Raw genomic sequence first — 24,569 nt, forward strand, 5'->3', positions numbered from 1 at the left:
AGGAAACATTACTAAGGCCTTTTTAGTTAGCTGTGTCATTCAGTTTTGCCCAGCTTAAAGGAAATGTAAACTAAAATAGAATAGCACTACCAAAACCTGTAAGACTCTGTTCAGACTCACTTATCTCATTGCTTAGATACTAGGTAGATAGAAAGAGTAGACTGCTGAAGCAAAAGAATCCACAAGTAAAACAGCAGAAAATGCACAGACATTAAAAGAAAAAGCTATACCACCTCAGTAACATATAGACAGATCAGCAGAGTTACTTCATACACAAGGCTTATCAATTTGAAATGCAAAGTTTAACAGTGCAGTTGTGGGTAGGCAGAATTTAAAAATATCAGTACTGCAAATGTGCACATGGACAGTTATTCTTTGTCATAGCATTTATCATAAACTGCTCTGTTTTCCTTGAGACTCTTATATGGCAACTTAGTAAATGGAATTGTGACCTGCAGAAGCGTGGACAATTACCTCCCCCGGCACACGATGAAAAGTGATACTAGAATTGCTGAGCATTACTATGTAAGCTGTCAAAGCCACTGCTGAGTTCTCCTGAATTCCTACCTGTCATCTTTCCTTTGTTTTACACATGTTCATGGAAGCATAAGTAAATATTTCAGTGTAATTTCTTGATATGCAAAAGAAACTAACAGCTTATCTGAAATAAAGCTTCATCCAAATTTGGTATCACAGGAAATGTCCTTTCTGAAACAACCTGGTGTTGTAATTTACCCAGTGTTTTACCTACAGAGTAGCAGGAGTTGTGACACATATTGGTCCAAACTGTGTGACACATTCTGGCTAACATTTAACAGAAAAGCAAAAAAAAGTGACTTTCTAAACAACCTATTATGAACCTAAATTATGAAGTTCTCTTTTTTGTATGGTCTGCACTGTTTTTAGGTATCTAACAGTTGCAAATGTATTGATCTGAAGTTCATTGCTTGCCTCTGCAGGTGACAAGAATATCCACCTTCTCAATTCCCATATAATACCTGTAGAAAATGCAAGATTCACACCCAAAGACAGAACCACTTCATAATCTAAAAAGGAAACTACTACTTCACTGGTTTTGTTTGGAGTTTCTTGTTTCACATCTAAAGCATAAAGTTTCGTAGTTTCAGAATCATTTTATAACAGAAAAGTTCATCTGGTGCATATTGTTTAGAGTCTTAAATGACTACACTTCTTAGAACTCTAAACAAAGAAAGGAACATTTCAAGCCATATAACAATTATTTTCTTTCGGACTGTTGGCAGGGTGTTGCTTTTTTTATTGGCTTTAATCACTAGTGGTTTAGCTTTTCCAGAATTTCCCCAGCTATAGCTGCAGATTTTAAGTTTTTTCATCCAAAAAAGTGAAGCCTGATTTTAGCATTTAAATAATTTGTACACATCTGAAAATTCATGCTATAAGCAGCAAGTTAAGCAACTTGCACAGCTATCTATTTTCTCATATTTATTAGAGAAGGTAAATTTACTCTATCTCAGAAGGACTTGCTGCAGATCATCACGAAAGGGATGTTCCTCTTCCCTGAACCGTGAAAAAAGCAGCATGAACCCATTTCATTTAGACAAGAGCCTGAAAATGGGGGGAAAAGGTACCACCTTTAAATTTGAACATTTTCCCAATTGTTACATTCATTATAATGGATTAGCAATTATGACAAAGTCCTCCATTACGTCCACAACCACGTTCCCAAATGACTGCTTGTTTCACTTAAACTGATGATCCTGCAGTACAACACTCCATGTACTTACTCATGGAGCACAGTAATATGGGAAAAGGGAAGGGCAAATATGTGGGGAACTGGAAAGCATTAATGAAGAGTAAACCTAGTTATCCTTTTGAACCTGGGCAAAGGAGGTGAGCAGCCACCTGTGAAGTGCAGAATTACTGCCTCAAGACACTGCAGACTTTAAATTTAGGAGTCAAAGAAAATGCATAGTTAAAGCTGAACAGCACAGCAGAAGAGAGCAGGATAGTACTGAATGCGTGAGATGTGTAAATGGTATAAATAAGGAGTTCATACAAATTGACTCACTCTTCTTGATCACACATAATCCTGCCAGTAGCCTTTTGTAAGCTGAATTAAAAACAAAAACAGCAGCAAGCCCCTTATGTGTTTTTCAGAAATTTCTACCATCTGGCAAAAATGAATTAATCAATAAAATGAAAGGAAATTCATGAAATAGATTTATGACAGTTTTTGCAATAAAAACTGTTTTTTTCTGCACATAGATGATTACTAACTCTAGAAAAAAATGTACGAGGAAGAAATAAGCCTTCAAAGCTGAAAGAATTAAATTTGTTGTACACACTATTAAATCAGGATTTAAAAAACAAACATATACTCCCACCGTAGTAGGGACATATTGATCTTAATTAAGTCAATGAAAAAAAAACCCTGTCTTTCAGATTATATAAAGATAGAATTAAAAAACAATTATATTTATGGGCATTCAAAAATAAGATGTCCAGAGCAAACACCAAAGACTATATCAGAGCTAAAATGCACTACTGACGTCCCAAAAGGAACATAATTCAATGGCAAATGTTGCTGTTCATGGCAGTCACAATATCATCAGCATTCAACATTTGCTCATGAAGGAAGTATGCAAGTACAAAATACCCAAAGTACTCTAAATAGTAATTTACCTACCTATTAATGCATGTCTGAAACAAAGACAGCAGTACAGTACAGATATTCAAGATTGCTTTCCAGAAATTTCTGCAGTTCCAAAGGCAGTCAGGCCTCACCAGCACAGAGGCTCAGCAGCCCAACCTGAGCTGCTGCTGCCAGAATTTGAGATCCACCTCCATCTCCTGTGCTTCACCTCTCCCTGCTTTACACCAGCACAGGAGGAGATGTGAGCAGCCAGGGGAGTGATCCAGCTGGAAAATTAATCCATGGGGAAAAAAAAAAAAACAAACTCAAGTATTTGTCCCTAATGTAGCACATTATGCTGGGATAGGAATTCTAATGAAAACCTGGGGAGAGTAACAGAAGTATGTGAGCAATTGCTGGCTGGCACAAAAATAAAGTGACCCTCAGTGACCCCTCCCACTAAGATCCAAAGTCCTGCAGAAAAAAAATGAGATGGCAAAGGTCAGAAGACATTAAACCATTAAAGCACAAACTTTCAGGCTGGGAGATTAAAATAGTGGGGAAATACAGTCACAACTCACAAGGAGGAGAATTTGACATAAATTAAATCCAAGTGAAACACTCCCTAAAAAAAGCTCTAAAGGGTGAATCACCTATTCTTAATTGATGTCCAAAAGGGAAAAGAATGCCCTATTAAGAGTAAACTTTCATCAAAATGTAAAGATAGAAATTCCACACACAATGGGACCTTTCGAAAATGCATATGTGCAATGCTGAGTTTCACAAATTTTCAATTATCTAGCACCTACAATAGAACTGTGGTGTAAGGCAAAGATGTCTTCCTATTTCCAAACTACTTCTTTGCTGTTTTGAGGGGGGGTTAATTCAGATGTGTTAAAGTATCTGAAGTATTAATAATGCAACATTGCTAATAAATATGGCACTAGGTTTTTCTTAATATATTTTACCCCCAAGTTATTTCAAAAACTTAATTCAAGGATATCAAATAAAGAGTAGGTTCTACCTCACTTATTTGGAAACAACTCAAGTGGACACTTCTAGGAAATGAACACCTAGCAAAATTTTGGAAGCATAGGTTTTCAAATACAGTTTCCAACTGGATCAAGCTACCAATTTCTTCTGAGACCACTGTGACATGGGAAAAAAAAAAGAAACTTTCTAGTTGAAAACAGTATGAAAAATATATTCCTAAAGATAACTTTGTTTACTTGTAAATTTGCATAACCTTCCTTCTGCTGTTCGATTCTGTGTTTAGTCATTGAGGCACCACTTCCCTACACAGTGAAGCACTGCTTGATACAAGACCTGAATTCTGAAAGGGATGATGTCCTGGATGCCTTCAATTGATCTTTTATGGTCACACCTATATACTTCTTTAGGAAAACAAGCTCCTCTCTAAAAAGGTTACTTGGAAATCATTTTTCCTGGCCTTTGCCCGCCTGGCACTGCTCGTTAGTTGTGCAGTCCTGGAGTCCGGATAACGCAGTTCCATTCGGTTGGAAAAGCCTATCACAAATATTCTTGCCTAATTGCTCCAATTCTCATTCTGACAGTTCTCCCTCTTCAGGGGATGAACTGCCTGAACAGGATGAAGAATGACTGGTTTTGCTTTCTTAAGCAACTTTTGTGTTTTCTATACTCTATAGTTCGCTCCTTCCTTCCTTCCTCCCTTCACTGCACTAGGGAATCTGAAGACAAAAATATCTCTCAAGTGGAAGGAAGGTACTAGATCATTCATACACAGTTATGCAATTATGCAGCTCATTCATTTCCATATTTCAGCCAAACTAAGAATATATGAGTTATCTGTTATAAATAGAATAAACATACTAAAATAACAATATAAAATTAAAACAAATTTTATCCCCAAGAGGGTGATGTGAAAAGCAGTGGGTTTTAACCAATTATTAAAAATTATGCCCAATCTGATTTGCTAGCAAAATTTACACCAGAATACAACCCAATATCCTTCTGAACACACATTTTTTTAGGAAGAACTTCAGATTTCCAGAATACTGTAGTATCATTCCAGTGTAATTGCAGTTTGTATATTGGAATTTTCATGGCAGTATTAAGCATCAGAAATAGAAAAGGATTTGGGGTTCATTTTAGGTTTTTTTACAATATATATCAAAATAAATAAGACAATATAATGTGTACCTAGATGTATTTATGTTAACATCAAACTGAGTATAAACCTAAATACATAGGTAACACATATTCCATAGTCCAGAGAGTTGTGCTGACAAGTAGATACATTTTCAGAGTCCTATGGGGAAAAAATAAAATTTTAGCTGTCAAATAAAGGGCAATTGGGAATTTTGATTTCTCCCAAGATACAGTTTAGTTTCTGTCACGTAGAGAAGAAATTTAATATGGTCACTGAATGCAAAACATTCTGACTATCCCAACCTATGTTTATTTTTTTAGGTATATGTATGTGCATAATTACATGTACACATCAATAGACCAGCTTTTATTACAGATCTGCTGATTGCAAACAATGGTTTTTCAAGTTAGGATTGAAACATTGTATTAATGCTTTGGTATAAGAAGATTCAAATATAACCCAGTAGTTCACCTCCACCTTCTAGTGTATCCAGCAGGAATAGTATACCATGATATTTAGGCATTTCTTCACTGAATTAAGAGCTTTACCAGTAATCAGGTACCTGGAGTTAATATCACGCAGAAGACAAAGTTCACATTAACAGGACTATTCTTTTAGACTTCATACCTACAGATTGAAAGAGCCCTACATCATTTAACACACACTTTAAACCAAAATATATAGCAAGGATCTAATTTTCAAAGCACAACTCCTGCCCCTGTGATTTTTTTTTTATTCAAATGCACGTTTTGTAGCGACACTTGTACTCTGTACAATTAAGGCTGTAGTAAATTAAATGGAAAATTAAGTATGTTCAAAATGCAGACCTTGCTTTAGGGCTTGCAGCTCCTCTGGAGCTCCTCTGGAGTTGCATCCCAACATTTGTGATGCTTTTTCTCCAGTTTCTGCTGACCTTTGCTTTTCTTCTACTTAAATGTCATGTGGTAGAGACCCCACACTCTCATTCAATTATAGATGGAACTGGAATACAGATTACCTTACAAGACCTCAGCGTTCTCCAAGTCTCTAGCACTGAAATATTTAGATTGATGTGCCTCAGGATTTTCCTTTTGGCAAGAACATCATTTATTCTTTTCCCTTCAGGGTACAAAGAGAGCTTCAGATGAAATCTACTGCCTTCTTTTAACATGTGTTTTGTTAGCTTTTTATTTCATCTTCCAACACCAGGAGTAAGAGCAATAACTATATTGTGGCAGATGCTTAAGGAAATCCAAAAAGAAAATATGATTTCCCCACCCCACAGGCCAAATATTCTGAAATAACTAAATTCAAAAGATTTATTTGCTCCTGCCACAGGCAATCCAATTTGAACCAAAGTTATCCTCTATAAAATATACCAAGGGCTCCTGAATGCTAGTTTCTTTACTAAGTCAACTGACACATATTCCAGCAATAAACTCAAGAAGCAAATAACATCTTCTGACTGACAGCTTTTACAACTGTCACCAGGAAAATGCACAGTTCCATAGCAGGGAATGCCAGACACCTTGAACAGAGCAAACTACAGGTAAAGTCAAAATCTGACCGCGCATGACATTAACCAAGTACAACTGCCTGACATGCAAGAATTCAGAAGAAACCTGTTGGTCATTGATTCCATTTAAGTCACCACCATAACACTGCCCTTATCCTGACACAACAACCTGAAATGCATCTTATGGATTCAGAAATGTAACAGAAAAGAGAAAGGTTAGGAAGCGTCATGCAAGTTTCTCTCTAAATTATATATATATATATATATAAATAAATATATATAATAAATATAATGCTTTACAGCACAGCCAAAAGGGTTGTGTTTTTCAGAAAGAGCCTAGAGGGTGGAGCTCCCTATTGCAGGCTAATGGAATATGGCATTATCGACTGCCTGGTAGATAATTTGAGGACAAATCCCAGAAAACACAAGATGAAAGGACTGGATGGAAGTATAATGTCAGAAATTTTACTATTAAAGACTAAAAATGCAAAATGAGAAAGAAATGACTCATTTTTTTTCAGTACTTCCTCCCCTTTCTCTCCTCACTTTAGATGATGGAAAATTCTAAAGAGCCATTTCCAGTATTTTTTTCAGATTAACTGAAGAACCTCAAGGTTTAAAGGCGGGGAGGAAATCAGTTTACAGAAGCTAACAGAGAAATATATTTTTAAAAAACACCCCATAAACTGCAGGCTCCATCACCAAGGACAATGTTTGATCTATTATCTATGATACCTGTGAGAAACTCTATTATTAGTGAGTTAACTCATTAGTTAACTTCTTCAGGAGACTTTATTTATGCTTTGTAAGCCTTGCTTTCAAAACAAATTCCTGCATTGTCAGTTTACTATTTACGTGATGTATCCAATACCACCCAACTCCAACAAAACTCCAACAGGTTTATGTACAATATGATTACCTCTCTCCCCATTTCCTCTATGTCATTCTGACAGCATTAAGCCCCCTACTAGGATGCCTGCTCTGGACTGATCCCTAACTTAAGGCAGGAGGCAGCAAAAAGCAGCAGCTGCCATACTTGAGGTGTGACTTCTTGGTATGTACTAAAGGAACACCTTTTCTAAGGATAACTTAAGGCTAGTTTTATCCCAACTAATTTCCTGCCTGATCTACATGTTTTTGAAGTGGTCATCTCTGAGATCCTGTCAGAATCCCAACTTCTGAGCAATGGATTTTACCCACACAGCAACACAACCATCACTGCTGAACAGCAGAATGGTGCTCAGAGTACAGACTGGGGAACACAGAACATTGCAAGGGAAATTTAACAAACAGGATGAAGTTACCAAATTCAGCTGAAGTATCAACTGATAAACCTATAGCCTGTCAGAAAACTGCCCATGTAATACTTCAGTTTGAAGTTATTTGCAGCAAATGATCACCACTATTACAGGACAAACAACCCACAGCAGAAACAGTTTTTGTAGTGTTTCAGGCATGTACCATCAAACATTAGCTAAGGATGTTCAAAGCTGATGAGATCACAATTCCAAGTCCCAGAGCATTACACAGTTCTAATCACCTTTTATTGCAATGCTGCTTCTGCTACAGAGTCAATCCACCTTTTCTCAAAATATGACTGGTCTTGTTTATGCTTCTTTATGAAGAACACTCACTGCCACTCATTATTTGACGCTCATTCTAAGACTCCAAGATGCAAATGAAATTTCATGGCAGCACTTGGGCACTGACATAATTGAGAATGACCTACACCCTGCATTTAAAATTAAGCATTTTGCAATATTCAACATCTTTTCCTTTCCAACATGGTGAATAAAGTACCTTTTGTTTTAAATGCAATAATAGTGTTCCTTCAGCTGACAGTTACACCAGTGCATCCTAGAGACTACAATTCATGCCCTTAATCTTTTTCAAATACTGAAAAAACATAACAAAATCTATGTTTACTTTCCTCAGATCTCCTTATATCTCAAAAATTCAGAAGAGAATATAACTTATTATTACTATCCTTTCCAAATCACCATTAACCTGCGGTACAGTTTTCATACAGCTTAAACTATTAGTTTCTACTATGTAATGTATGTATGTGCATTACTAGCTAAACCAGAATACTAGCAAAAAGATTCAGTCAAGATTAAAAAACTACTTACACACTTACAGGGACATATTCCTATTATTCTTTTTCTAGCTCAGTACTTACCAAGCTTCTTCAGATATAAAAATCCCACAGAAAGAAAAAAAAAGTTAAAACTAACTACATTCACCCTTAAACACTTCTGGGTTATTACTTCCTCAAAATTTCCGTGGTTATCTACAGTATTATGTCCACCCCCTTATCCCTCTCCTCCCCATCACAGAGCTGGGAGCCTTTCCTCACCCTCAGGAGCAGCAGCACAAAAGGTAACACATACCTTTCTTTGGCTCAGTCACTCCTCACCAACTCTGGACCATCATTCCTCAGCAGAACACTCCCACTATTTCAGCCTCTTTCCATTTCATACAAACATACTTACTCCCAATATATGTTAAAAAAAATGTACTGATTTCATTGTACTTTCATATTCACATAACAAATATTTGATCTATCCAATGTGGTTAAAAGCTTAAGCACTTTGTTACATTTAAAAAAATAAAGAAGAAATATTTTGCACTTACCTAAATTGCCATCAATGAACATGAATTTAAATGAAGAAAACAGTGAAAACATCCAAAACAAAGTTAAAATTGACAAGTATGCATGCAGATCAAGACAAATATTAAAAAAAATATGAAGAAAGCAGGAAACAACAGTACAGTGAAAAGCAGAAAATAAGGTGAATAGATATGCTGAGCCTACTGGCTTTATAGAACCACTCTAAAATACCTTAAAAGAGACTTTCACTGGTTGCAAATTCTATATGAAAACTTTCAGTTGAAAATATTTAAATTTATTATTTATTTCTTGAAAAGAGACATATTTACTAAGAAAAAAGCCAATTTTTAATATTTTTTGTTATTAGGCTATTAATGTGATAACACACCTCAGGTAGCACAGTACAACGTGAGCAGAACATCTGGTATTTAGGAACAATGGGAGGCCACCTTTCCAATCAGTAATCAAGTGCATACTTTGACAGATATTAAGGAAGAAAACACCTATCTGGGAACTCACACTAAATTGTTGGCGACTCCCTGCATATTCCACTAGGATGAAACCTTAGGAATTTCAATGGGCATAAACTAAATATCTCAAAATAAGATTTTGGGGTTTTTTTAATCATGTATACTTTAGCATAATCAAGGCTTTACTAGGAAAACAGTTTAATTAGTACAAAGAAGGGAAACATCGTTTCAGAATATTTCTTAGCACACTTTCTTTTACTATTCTATTTAGATACTTGTCATTAAAACAAAGTGAAAATGAAGAGCATGTGAAATAACATCGAGCAGCTACTCACAGTTCTGGGTTCATGAATACACATTCCCTTATCTACTGATTATTTTATCAGCTCTATTCTGTTAATTGCAGCATCCGAACTATTAATATCCTACAGATACATAAAATTATTTCAAGAAACAATTTTGTATTCAAAACTCTCAGAGGAACTGCTCACTATCCTTTTTATCCTTCCTCTTCATCTCATTAATGGGAAGTAAATTCCTGCAGTATCAGGACAGGAACTAAACTTTAAAAGAAGATCAAAATTTATAATATGTTTTCAAAGAACACATTAATTTCATTAAAATTACCTGCTTTTCTGTAAGGAAAAAAAAAAGCATCAAGCTCACCACTTATTTCCAACATATAACCATATCAAGAATGAAGAAGAGTCACTATTCATTGCATGCAGAGGTCCATTTTGTACTAATTATGTAGTATTAAATGATGACATCTTTAAGTACGTAAAAAGGGTTTTATTCTGTGCAACCAAGTTTAGTGTCTTTTTTAAAAATACCACATTAAATCTAATTCAGTCTCTGCAATGTCAAAACAGCAGCATATCAACCACTAAATGTGAATATGTTGTCTTCGATCCAGCTAATCCAAACCGATAAATTAGTTCTCCCTCCTTTTTTGACAGACAGGCAACAAACCTGGAAAATAATCCTGCTGAACAACGTGACCTCCCAGTGCTTTCCACCTCAGAGCCTTCTGCTCCCCATTGAAACTTTCTACACTAACTCTTCTATACGATACATTCAAGTCACATTAGAGAGAATAACTATCTACCTAGGGGGGGAAAAAATGCAAAATCTCTGATTGAGACACTGCAAATGGACGATTCCAAGATGAAGAATCACTTTAAATACTGAAAAACACATAAGGTACTTCCTGCCCCTTTGTATATCAATCCATATATAGAATAACACTAATTGTGCCGTGAGAAAATATGTCACAAAGAATAAGAAGAACAGAGAGACAACTAAGTCTGAGTTGTAATATCAAAGAATAGGTGCTCAAAGTGTACACTTCCAGAAGCAAAATAACCTTCAAAAGAAAATCAGCAATGTCCAAGTTACTGTCCATAAACTTCTTCACAGGTCTCTCCTTGCTTCCAAAAGGTTCAGTTCTTATCGATTTCCATGTTGAAACACATCCTATTATTTGAAACTATTTCACCTATTTGCCAAATTTGTTTCCATTTATAATCCTGTTTTCCAGCATGTTTTTAAGCCTTCCCAGCTTGACATTATCTGGATGCGTAATACATATCCATCATTCAGAGCACATGATAGATCCCTACCAGATCCTACCAGGCATCCTTCCAATTTCACCATGAATCATTGATAATTACACTTTAACACAAGCTTCCAATCAGATAGGTCTCCATATAATGGCAATTATAATAACTCACTAATGAATATCTCCTGAAACAACAGAAAAAATTTTTCTAACATCAGTATGTTACTATTGTTTTTTCCCTTATGCATAAGGTGTGTTTTTCTGTCATCCACAAAAATCAGTCTTGTTTGACATTATTTTTGACAAATCCATATTGGATGTTAGTCTTTTTTTTTTATTTTTCCTCTATATTTAGAAATAGCTAATGATTTTTTTTAAACAATACAAATAATTAATACAGTTTATGAACAATTTTCTTTGGGTTTTACAAGATTTTTTACAGAAACCACAATAAAAATATCAAACTTATAATTCACTTATTATCCTCTCATTGAACTTTTTTTTTTTGGCAAGCAGATAGATTTGCCCTTCTCCAATCTCCTGGAAGTTCCCAAAGTTTGGTATGAGACTAAAGGCCCCAATCAGTGTCAATTCCATCATGCACAGCCAATGTGAAAACAGTTTTTAGTGTTTCAGTGGGAAAAACCTCCATTCTTAAGAAAGTTTTTAAGCCAGTAATCCTCAGACCCACAAGACAAATCAACCACTTTTAGTATATATGTGATAGAGTACATCACTTCCCTTTTTTTGTGTTTAAAATTATAGTTTTTTGATAATTTAAATTTAAATTAGTTGTTTGAAAGAATCGATAGCCGTGTGGATAAGTAAGACTGACAAAGCAGCTGACACAGCCCTCTTGGGCTTCCTAAGCCATCCCTTCAGAAAGGCTCCTCTCCAAATGCTTACAAGAAAAAGTAAGCAGCAATTAGATAAGAGGATAGGTCCTTTTAAACATAAATATTTTATTACAAGAGAGGAAATAGCAGAAACACAGAGTCAACTCATAAAACCAAGAGAAGGTCCCTGTGGAGTTTTGCTGGAACCTGTGGCTGGGCTTTGTGCTGACTGACACATTCTGAGTAACCCAAAGAACAGGGTGAACGCTAAGATGACTAATTTTCCTCATGACATTAGGTTATTCAGGGCAGGAAAGACAAAAGCCAAATGCAAAGAAGGATTTTATAAGGCTAAGCAAATAGTCAAAGGCTGGCATATGAAATTCAGGGAGATAAAAGTTAAACGCAAGTGAAAATAATCCTACCTGTATGCATAACAAGCTGGGATCTAAACTGATCACAACCAGTGGTGAGATTCTTCAGCTATACTAAATATTTCCTTTAAAATACTAGCTCAGTACTCAGTAGGAGTAAATAAATAAATAAATAAGTCCTCCAAAACTAGAAAGGACAGTTTAAATGTTGAGAATTCTTGAGAGAGACATACAGAATAAAAGGGCAAATGCTACAACATCAACACACAACTCATTTTACACCTGTATTATCAAAAACATGAGCTGTTCTGGTCTCCTCACCTCAAAAAAGCCCCATGTAATAGGTCTGAAAAACAACGTCACCATTTCACAAAAGGAACTATCACACATGCTAAGATTCCCCCATCTGGAAAAGAGATGAGGGAGGGATGTGATGATGGTTCCCTGTGAAATCATTAAGTGGCACTGAGACTTGCACAAGACATCAATTATTTAATTCTTCCTCCTGTACAAGGAAAAGCAAGTCGTAGCAAAAGCAGCCAAAATCTAGTGCAAAACCAAATGAAAAGCAGTTTCAGACATAACTTCACAGATATGTTAAGCTGTGGGGTTCACTGCTCTAGGAGACTGTGGACACTGGTACTTTAAATAGGTCCAAAAGTACCTGGCTTAATTTAAAGTCCATTGCGAGTTTTTAACCACAAAAACTCTAGTTGAATCATAAAAATACTAGTGGGGATATCACTGCATACTAGATCTATTCTGTGAACTTTGGGACATTGTTAGCCATGGAATACTGGGCTATAATGATGCATATTAAATATACACATAGGGTAAAATACATTATTTTTGTCAGGTTTGCAGTTACAAGAAAATAAGAGTATTTGTCAGTAAGATATAATCTTCTGATAAATGAATTAATGAATAGGAGAACTCCTAACAGACTTACTAATTTACTTTCCCTTCAAGATGAGGAAAAACAGCTTTTAGGAAAAAAAGAGGAAAGCATAACCACTTTGGCAGATGACAAAATCTCTAAATACCAGCTTCAGATTCCAAATGTCAATATAAGATATTAATGTGACATTTCCATAAGAAAGGTTACCAGAACAGACTGTATTAGAATATTCCTCCTACTGAGGTGACACTATCACAATTATAATACCTAGCCAATAAGGCTTTTGAATAGCAGAATCTCCATCAAACACCTTTTTGATAATCTTGGTTCTAGCAGCATCCTTGTGCACCTACTATAAATAAATATTTAGTACCTATTACTGTCAGTCCAGATACAAAAGTTATAGAAGAAAGTAATAAATTAATTCACTGTACTGAATTCTGACTGTGACCCAGTTTCCCACTGCTGTAACTGGTAACAGTTGTTAGTTCTGTCGAGATTTAGGTTCATGACATGCCTAAAAGGTGGAAAGTTTGCTGAGAAGCACTAATGATCACAAACTTGGAAGTAAATTCAAAATTTCACTTGTTGCTGCCTGCCAGCAAAGAAGTTTAGATTTGGAATCTGGAAGTGAGAGAAACACAGGATTGTGTTTTTGTCTGGGGAAACTTAACAGATGGTCTCAAAAGGAGCAGCTTTAAAATGAGACCAGCAGCCAAAAAGTGTGTGGAGACAGCAATATAAGAATTTTTTTTATCTATTATGTGCCACTGGTTTGTATTGCTTTGTGATATAGCATAGATTCTCAAAGCTTAGCCTTACAGATTGATCCATCCAGATTAAAATACTTGACTAATTTTGTTACTTCAGAAAAATAATGTAGTGAATAGAAATAATTTGAAATACATAGAAAAGGAGCATCTTGTAAATAAGACATAGGTCTCTGAAATGTTACTGAAAACACAACTTCAACTTCATTTTGTAATGCAGAAATACAGGAAGTTGCATATGGGTATTTACCTTCTTTTAACTTTAAAACTCTTAAATCCCTGTGCAGCCCATACAAAACATGCCTCTGGATGTTTATTCATACTTTTGCAAAGGTGGTTCATTTACCTCTTCAGAAAAAGGTTGCCAAGTATATTTAGGCTGTTGTTGCCAAAAAAAAAAAAGGGGGGGGGGGGGGGAAACACAGAGGAAGTGTCAAAAATAAGAGAAAGGGTAACGACAAACAGTCATTCTCCCAAGCTAAAATGTAAAAGAATGCTGCATGAGGGAAATTATAACCTGCATTTGGATTCTTATTAGCGTGCTTTCCTACTGTTTAGCAGCCAGAAGCAGACAGATCAAGACATACAATTCTTATGGCAAACGTCAAACTTGTTCCAGCACAGGACAAAGAACCATAAGCAAAACATCAAGTGCTTAGTTGTAAACCAACAGAAAGAAACCTTCATAATTACTTACCTGATTTTCTTCATGGGAAACTCTCATTTGTTCTTTAAGAACTGACATTCTGGCTGCTTCTTCTTTCCTCAACACTCTTTCTTTCTTTAGCTCAGGACTCCAGAAAGTTTTGATGCTATTCATAGAGGATCCCAGCTTGCTGTCCTTAATGTCCAGTTCTTTTCTGAGAAGATCATTCTCCCTCTGCAGATCCTTAAGCTGAGCCTGCAGGTCTAACATGGTACTATCTCTAACCTGTCTCAGCATAGAAGGAACCTGATGGTGGTGGTGGTGTGCAGATGTGGTCAGACCCCCGTGCTGATCCGTGTAAGAAAGGACATCCGTGTGCGAAAGTCCAGCCGACGCAATATTGGGGCTGCTCCCCATGGCTGTGACTCGACCCCCGTACACAGCTCGATTTGTAGCCCTTCCAAGAGTCATTGTGCCCTTTGGGAAAGTAGTAGAAGCTACACCTTCATGGTCACTCAGGTACATTGGTCCAGATGTTGCATAGGCTGCATTAAGGGACTGGATGTTCTCCATCGACAACGTCTTCCCTGTTCCTCCTCCTCCCCCGCTGCTTGTTCTCCTGTGACCCAGGCGGGGGGACCTGGGCAAACGGGGAGACCTGGAGGGACTTCCTTCCAAGTTGCTGATTGTTCTTGCACTTCCATACATTTTTCTTCTACTTTGAGGTACTGTTTAGTAAGAAATTAGTAACACTAAAGTTGAATATTAAACTAATAATTCCAGCTAGAAATATTGGCAGTTTCACTGCATTCTTCCAGTAGGCAAAAATATCTTTTTCCTCCAAAGACGGACCTAGCGATTAAAAAAAAAAAATTATAAAATTAAGTTTTCATCTGGGAAAATAAGTTTGCAAGTAATCGCCACATGTCATACAATAAGGTAACTCACTCCCTAGAGTAAAAACTTCAAAAATAAAATCTACTATACATTTAGTATTTAGGGTGACTTGTTCAAAATGCATTTTCAAACTAATTTCAATCGGAAGAAAACTGTTCAATTTCTTTCTTGCTAGAAAATTTTTGAGTTAGTTTAGCAAAATTTTGAGTTACTTTATGTTGCCATGAACAACACGGGCCCAAAAACATGCCTTAGCTGATATATTAATGGACTTAAATGACCGACCATGTGAAGTTTATATGAAGGAAAAAGATAGCTATTGTTGACATTAAGAACTACCCAAAAAATTAAGATCTTACATTTTCAAAAGACAGTATAAAAGCAGAAATTCAGCAGATTTGTGCATTCTCTGATAATATTAGACACATCAAGGAAATAAGCAGAAATTTTAATTTCTGTTTGGATTAACAAAGAGGCTTTAGGATAGGAAAAAAGATGAAGGAAACTGTTTCTAATAGTTCAGCTGTAACCAGTAAAAACATATTTTAGCAAGAAAAATTAACAATAAAACTATGCTAATTTGAGAGAATTTTTCCTTACAAACAACTAGAATGTATTATGACACAGTATTATTTGTTTAATGAAGTACTAACAGGCCAGTATTTGTTGTTAATAAGCTTCTCAGGAAAAGCTTCCACAACAGTAATCTAGGTTTTCATTTAGAAAAGGAGTGCTTGTGAAATACAATTTGCTTTCTTTTTTTTTTTCCATTACTTTGATAGAACTAGCCTTGTAATTTATTTAACCAAGCAACACATAGATGTGGACCAATGCTGTGGATCAATTTTAAAATTCTTCAATACTATTATTATACATTTAGCAAGTTTTGAGTAAGTTTATTAACTTTCCAAAGCATAAAAATAAGCATACAATAGGACTTTGGGATTAGGTAGGCCTCTTGATTTTTTTTTTAACAAATACAACCATTTCAATAAATTAGTGGTATTAAATTGGTGGTCATCAACCCGATCTAGTACCATTTATTTCAAAGGTGTCTATGGAAAGAACAGAAGTTGGAATTCAGTCAAATCCAGTAATTTTTAACCATTCCCTCAAGGCATCCTCATTATGATAGATACATTATTCCCAGTGTTTTAAAACATCTGTTCTGCATCTGCTGTGAGAAGTGTTGATGCAGGGGCAAGCAGTAGGATAATTAATTGTCATATTTATTAATAAGCTCTAGTCTATTAAATCCTCACCAACAATATGAGCATAAAACATCATGGACACTAATGATGTCAGCAAACAAGACGCATGTTGAGTTCTCCATTGACCCCTCATTATCCCACGACTTACATGAGCTCTAAGAATTGCTTGGTATATGCTGTGTTTTCATCAAGTTTAAGAGCCAGCACAGTCTTAAGCACTTTTGTTCCATTTAAATTACCAGCATGCATCTGAATTAGCTGTTTCAGTTTGTTTCAGCTACTGCTGTACAACAGTGGCCATTCCCATGTTTTCACTTCTTTCCCCTTTTTAGATGCAAAAGCCTGATCCAACTTTCTGAGCCATTAAAACCTCCTAAAGCTTCCAGAATTCAGCCCCAAGGCCCACAGATGTAAAGGAACCAGATGCAATTTGTTGATTTACGTTTTCAAATTTTGACATTCTAGCATCAGTGTACAAACCTGCCCGTCTTTTCAGTTGTCATCCAGCATTCAAGAGATGACCCACAGCTTGTTCCACCAAAAGAGTTTGGTGCAGTTTGTCTGCCATCTCAGCTTCAATGCATTAATCAACAACAACAAAAAAAAAAAAAATCTATCTGATCATGGTAACTGGAGCAATGCAACTACTCATCCTAATTCTCAAGTGCCAGGCAAGGAGCATCACACATTATGCCCTCCGAGAAATCCACCCTTGTACCTTTCTAGTTTCCTGAAAAGTTCTGTAATTTCTGCAAAGACAATCTCCCATGAGATCAGAGATGAAGATCATTTTCCTTCCACTGGCTCGTGGCAGATTCTGAGCAAAAGCAATTGTCTTCTAAACTGATACAGTTCTCCCCACTCTCCCTTCCCTTTCCACCCCAAAAAAAAAGTCCAAACCAAAAAAAAAAACACTATCCTGCCTGGTGAAAAACTGAGATTGCTAGCAGAAGCTGTCAATGTCAATTTAAACTGGAGACAATAAAATATTTTGAGCTACAGCAGACATGATACATGTCCATGTGCAGATTCATCCATCCTGAAAAACAGAGGTACAGGACATCCTTACATCATATCCATAGTGGTTTTCCTTGTCATTGCCAGTCTGATAAATAAGTAATTTATGCTTCTTGCTTAGAGTTACTTAATAACCTACTTAAGCCTTCTGTTTGTGTCTCTGATATGTATTTTTAGGTACTCGTTTTGCCTTTTAGAACTTATTAATTGTGGTCTTTCTTTTCTCTACTTGTGTGAAGTTTTGGAAGTTCTCATCTCAAATCAGAGAACACTTTCATCCTGCTTAGCCCTCCAATGCTTACCATTGAGCCCTACAGAAGAAGAAAATCATCATTCCTTATCCAAAAGAATGGATAACTTCTCCCTGAATTTCTTTAATAATAACATTCAAATACCAATTTAACATAGTAGCTTTCGTAAGCTTGTGAAAATTCTGAAAGCAACAGGAACAGAGAAGCAAGACACCAAAGAAATGTTATTACTTCCACAGTATTTCCAATTATTGCTTTTATTTTTCCCTTAGAAATATCATAATCAAAACAGAGACCTCTACGTAAAAAGGGCAAACACACTGACAATATGCTTGGTTTTCTTACTTAATGACCTACTAAGGATGGCTCACAGACCAAAAGCTGAAAACCCTGATTTAAAGAAATTCTTACAGTTTATCTCTATTTTCATTTGCAATTTGTTACCATCTCCATCCTGAGTTATACAGACTGGGTTTCTTGCAAACACCTCAGAAAAAGGCAAGCACATGAAAGTAGGTTTTTTCAAAGCATATACATCTTATGGATAAACCTGGAGACTTTTTTTATGGCTGTGAAAATCTCAGACACAGTAGAAGCCATATACCATTGCCGTCTGCAAGAGGGGGGAAAGGCACCTACATCATTTTCTACTCTTTAATGCTTATACACAGAGCCTTCCTTGCTTCAGGAAGATTTACTATGTGTCTCAACACATCAGGAACTGGAGACATGAAGAAGCAATATCAGCCTCAGGGCCTCAACAATTGCCACACAGATCATCATCTACTGCCTACAGAACAGGAGAGAGGAGTTCCCTTCTCTCATCTTCCCATAGAACCACCCAATAGAGCTGTTTTAGTTGAACTTAAAATCATCTATATCTCACCTGCCCACTCTATCTTGACAACTAAATAGATTTTATATTGCTTTTTTAATTTGAGGGAGGGGGAAGAATACTCTCAAGCAATAATTTCTCACCCCAGACAAGAACAGTATGCCCACAACTAAAGAGATCGACCCTCACTCTCAATAGAAGCCTGCAAGCTGCAGATGTTGTAGCCAGCACTAAAGAGCTCCAATACAACTCAAAGATCACATCCCCTAAAAAACTTCTCAGATAAAAAGTCACCCAGATTCCTTCAGTGCAGAAGGGACAGACTGCAGACCCACTACATGCATTTTCCTATAAAAGGTTCTTTTGAGTTTTAAAATCTCTGCACTCTGCAGACAGTAATATCATGGCTCCACATTACCCACATCGCTTAAGTCTCTGACAATGCATTTTATTTGATTTTTAACTACCTATTTTTATAGAGACTTAAAACACAGGATTCTAATATGATGCTAATAGAAAGTCTGTCTCAATTTACTTTCCAAATCATTGCTTCTACATTTTACATAATTACATGGTTTCCTTGAAATACTGTCTGCACAGAACCCCCTAAGTCCTGGTTTTCTCTGTTTACACACTCTTATATGTTTAGGGATGAGTTAGATTTTTAGTGTGTCCTCCTCCAGCCTGAATCACCTAGTCAGCAGGAAGTTTGGATATTAGCCAAATCCTTAATAGCTTTCCACAACTACTTGCCAATATTAACATTCAGCCAAGAGCTCAAACATTAGTAATAGTACCAAAAGCTTTAAGGGAACCCCTTCCTTCCAGCTAACCTCCCCAAATAATATGCAGTGACAGCTAAGTGCAGAAATTATCAATCTGATTCCAAACTGTCTAAAACTGTTTAGTATTATACAAATCCCCAGATATAAACCAAAAGTAACAAAATAGAAGAAATAAAAGATGATGTGGAAGATAATGATCTCCACCAGGACTGTGTTCTGAGACACCATGAAAAGGAGACTCACAGAAAAAGATCTGTTCCATAAACACAGTGCTAGCAAACAATAAGGATGATATTAAAATAAAGGAATCATTGAAATACTCTTATCACAACAAAAAACATTTCTGTACATCGAAGTCCAGGGATGTGGGTATTAAAAGTAGTGACCAAGAGTCACTACTATATTTCTAACACACCTGGGCTTTCAACTGCTTTAACAGTGGCTCAACAAATCCTCAGAGGAGACAATATTCTTTTATTTGCATGTTTTCTGTTATCTGTGCTGATGTAAAAGAAAAACAAACAAAACCAGCAAGCTGATGCAAACTAGATACAGAGAACTGAAATCTATTGTAGAGTATCCTTCCTTTCTCCATGAATCCGAGCAGCACAGCACATCTTTTAAAAAGTAACAAAAAGATGACAAACAAAATGCTGGTTCATATGGGGGTAGTACAAGACCAGCATTGTTTCTATTAAAAGGGCAAAGTACTCTCTTCTCCTACTTACCAGACATATCAGACCGACCAAATTACTTATCTCCCCCCCTTTTTTTAATCCTAAGAAGAAAAATCACCCGTTTCTTCCTACTACTACACTATTCCTTAGAAGTTTGAAAAACAAAATACACATGACAGTTTTAAAAGCAACAACATTTTCATTTAGGTTCCTTAGAGTGCCCTGAATCTGCATTGCTCATGTAAATGTTTTACTACAGTCTGCACAATAACTTTCTTTTTACTAGTCAACAGGCATTCATTTATCTCCTTTCTCTTGTAATTTCTTATACAAATAGTACATATGTAGCTGCAAATAAAGTGAGTTTTGATCATGCAAGCTGGTCATGTCCCTGAACTCCCATCAATGCTAAATGAAAGAATTGGCATTTATCACCTCATAGAAATAGTTCATCAGACTTGCCTGCCTTTCGTTTCATACAGAAGAAATTGTATATGAAGGAATAAACGGGAATGGCTGCTCAATATGCATGTAATGACATATATGGAAAATAAAACTGTCAGGCATTCTAGCATTGTCAGGTGCAGTGACAGCAATTAATACTTGTCATGCAATCAGAAAACTCCAGCAATTGAAATATTTGCTCAAAACGCAGTATTAAAAATCTTGAAAAGCAAGCAGTTGTGACAAAATTATCGGGATTGTCAATTATATTACTCCCGAACGTATTTAAGTGAAGATTCAAAAATACCTTTTTAACTCTTTTATACAAGTTTCACGGGTTTAAAATAAGGCTAATGTGCAAAAGAGGGACCTTTTTTTTAATTCTTTTTATCTTTTTCTCTTTATTACAATGTTAGAGACATTGTAATTGTCTTAAAAGATTTTTAAAACACAATAATAATTAGAAATGAGCTTTAAATATATTAGTAATATTTAAACTCCACCAACTGACACCTCCGTTATTTTGTAACTTAAGTTAGGTCTCTTTAATTTTGAAACTCCAATTCTTAATATTTTATCTCTAACACTTCCATTAAAAGAAATTTTTCCTGCATTCCTGCATATGACAAAACGAAGTCTCTCTAGGGTTTCTAAGATGCTTAAGGGAGGTGAGAAATTTCAGATTTGTTTCATTTAATTTTTCTCATGTTGTGTAAAATATTAAAGACCTGAGAATAGAACCTTAAGAAAAAAAGGCTTCTATAGGCAAGTAATGGCAGAATCATCACATCTAATTTTAATTGTTTTGTCAGAGAACACGGTGTTAAGGAAAAAGCTATAGGGTATCCTATCTGCCGAATCAGGGCAAATACAGTCAAGTACAGCCTGCACAACAAATTGCCTTCCAATGCAGAGCGTATCTCACTCTCCGAGTTCATTCTGGTTTAATGGTCACTCAACAGAAGAAGGGATGTTTAGCATCATCCTTTGTTTCAAGTCTTAAACACCGCCATTAACGGTGGTATCGCGTTTCAGAGCTGCAGGGTAAAACCCCTCAGTTTTAAGTGATCAAAGTTCCCAGTCCCACGCTCACTGTGTCATTGTTTTGTTGGCCATCTGCTCTCTGCAACTTTGAGATCCTATTTTTTATTGGTGGGTGGGAGGGAGGATGGTGTGAATCACAAGCAATAAGGGATAGAAACACGTACATTCCAAACCACTGCTTGCACCTCTTCAGTTTTATTAGTTTTCTCAACTTCCCTGCACCATAATGACCTTCTCAGGGTACACAGATATTGCTAAAGGCTTGGCAAGCTTTTGTTTTCCCAGAGAAAGGTTTCCTAACATTTTAGTTCTTGCAAGCATGCAGGTGTCTTTCGTGTGCTAAATTCTGTCTCCTAGTCAGTACTCATTGTGCCTTCCATCCTGCAGTTGTTAATCGCTTCCCTCTTTATTTCTTCCTCGATAAGAAATCTCATTTATCAATGCAAGCTTGCATTTACAAACTCCAGTATTTTGTGGAGGCTTATTCTAAGGCACATAGCTAGCCAGACGAACAGTACTTTCCATTTAATGACTACTAAAGAACAACAACAAAAATAAACAAAAAAACCCCCACGTCCTAAATTTTTACTAAAATAGTCTCCTTTGAGAAAAAATATTAAAATGTAAGAGTATACGATACTCTTCAGGATTACTTAAAATTATGCCTAACGAGTAGCACCATTATGCTTTGCTTTTGCCAACATTTACCTAACTTGAATGACTATTTAACAGTTTACAGAAACACTGTCTTTTTTATAGACTGAATTATCTTTGAGAAGTTAGAGCTTAAAAATAAGCATACATTAAGAAAACCCAGTCTTGTTCTTTCTTTTGTTCATCTACATTGACAGCATTTCTACCAACAGTCTTTGAAACACAAGGCTGTTCACCTGATGCCACAGACCTAAATAAATGCACATTAAAGACTGCAATTATTTGTTTTAGAAAAAAAAGCTTCAGAACTGAAAAGAACGTGAAAGGAAATTAACTGAATTTAGATTTAGCCCTGTAAATTTGTCTATTTTCACATTAAGTACATTTAAAAATATTCTGTCTTTTACATTAATGTCATACTTTTCATTTTAAGATGCATTTAAAGCTCTTAAGCCTATCTTGGAAATGATCAGCAATACTCCCACACAGTGGAGTATTTTCAATTGAAGTCACTAAGGCTACTCACATGAATGTTATTAAACACAGGCTTACATATTTGCAGGAAAAAGCAATATTTTTTCTTTTTCTCTACAAAGCTTCCATTCTTACAAGAAAGCAACAGGATAGTAATAGAATCCAGCATTAAGACTACCTGCGTAGCCCCCACCATTTTCTTAGAATACTTAATACTGGGATATTTAGCAAGCATAAACATCCACTATGCATCCTACATTTATTTCATTCAAGAGTAGTAACAATGCATACTCAAACTGTAAAACAAAAAGTATATATTTGTGCATCCAGCATGCTTTGAAGCCTTCACTAGGATCTGAGTATGCACATGCTTCAGTATCATGCCAGAGAAAGAATCTGGCTGTGCTTCAGCCACATTAGATCAAAGTTCTCCAAGGAACTTACAGGCTCTGTAACTGATCCAAGTGATTTAGCAGATTAGCCCTCAATTCATCATATTATCAGCACCCTGGAACCATTCGAAGGCACTGCACTTCAGGAATTACCTTTTTATTTATTTATTTATTCACACAAAATGTTGAAGGGTTCCCCAACCACTTGGTTGATGGCTATTAACAATTTCATAGGACAGCCCAACCTTCCAGCTTTGTGCTGACACTGAACCCATCTTAGCAAACCACAACCACACCAATGCACAAGTGCAATTTATAAGTCCTCACAGGCATCTGACGTGAACATTTGATGTTGATGACAGATGTTATTGTAACTGCTTTCCTTAAGGAAAAACAAATTGTCTGAGCAGATTTCAAATGAGGTCTATAAATGAAAACCAAAGTACATCATGACTGTCAATACTTAGCCATCAAAAATAAACATGCTTTACACAGCAAACTGTCTTCCAGAGAAGCCCCTGAGATTATCCATTTCTTGCTCTATTATTTGACAGAGGTCAACAAAAAGAACTGTGCTTTACCATGTCATATTTGTCCACTAATCAGAACTGTTCGAAGACTAAAACCAATAAGAACTGTATTTAAATGACAATATATTCTGAGGAAATGAATACACTACAGAAAACTGCTTAAGTCAAAGTCCACACTGTCACAGAAATAACAGGCCTATGCCTTTTTATAAAGTAATTAAATGATTCAGACACTGCACACACCAGAGATAATGAAATATATATCTTAGCAGATTACCAGCAAATTAATTTTACTGACCATGAAAAGTGCTTCGATAACAATAGTGAAAACTGAAGAAGCATCAGCACAATATCCAACAGGATTCGACTCATATTCAATAAAGAAATATCAGTTCCTGACAATTCAAGCACCGTGGTCTCCAAGTCCATTCAATTTGTTATGTTTTGCAATGGGACAACTTAAGTGGATGCCAAATGGGGTAACCAAAAGTATGGACACAGTAAACCTCCATTAGGAACGGGAATAAGTCAGCATTCATCCCAAGTGATCCAAGCTCTTTACTTGGAGGAAAACTGTCCCACATATTACCAATGCTCTGTGCAACATGTGATCTGTTGGACTAAATTCAGAAGTGGCACAGAATTGTTACATTTCTTTCACTTCCTTCAAAACAAATTGCACATTATATCCAGCTAAGCAATCATTATAGACAATGCTTTCTTTTGTGACTTCCCACCTCAGCTCTGCAGTTATCCCAGCAATTACAGCACATCATTTTCACACATACCTATACAATATGTACTTATATATACCAACCTCACCAACCTTTTTACTCCTTTCATTGTCCCATGGCATTTCCCACAAAATTTAAGATATTTTTAAAGTTATTTAATTCTAAAATATAACTCAAAATTTTTGATTTCTGTAGAGTTTGGCTGCTAGATTCTACATCTG

General features: G+C 36.0%; 1 protein-coding gene across 9 annotated transcripts in view; it reads right to left on the minus strand.

Annotated features, from left to right (window-relative positions):
- The window catches only part of ERC2 (ELKS/RAB6-interacting/CAST family member 2), a 443,741-nt gene that overhangs the window by 414,623 nt on the left and 4,549 nt on the right, over positions 1-24,569 (minus strand). For all 9 annotated transcript variants that reach the window (XR_003536997.1, XR_003536996.1, XR_003536995.1 and 6 more), the window contains exon 2: positions 14,455-15,255. Coding sequence is in view for 1 of the 9 variants with exons in the window: in XM_027700915.1 (XP_027556716.1) it covers positions 14,455-15,111 (657 nt within the window). In the remaining 8 variants the exon portion in view is untranslated. The remainder of the gene's footprint in view (positions 1-14,454; positions 15,256-24,569) is intronic.

Source organism: Neopelma chrysocephalum, unplaced genomic scaffold (genome assembly GCF_003984885.1).
Source record: "Neopelma chrysocephalum unplaced genomic scaffold, ASM398488v2 Primary Assembly neopelma1_147, whole genome shotgun sequence".
In the NCBI taxonomy this organism is placed as follows: domain Eukaryota; kingdom Metazoa; phylum Chordata; class Aves; order Passeriformes; family Pipridae; genus Neopelma; species Neopelma chrysocephalum.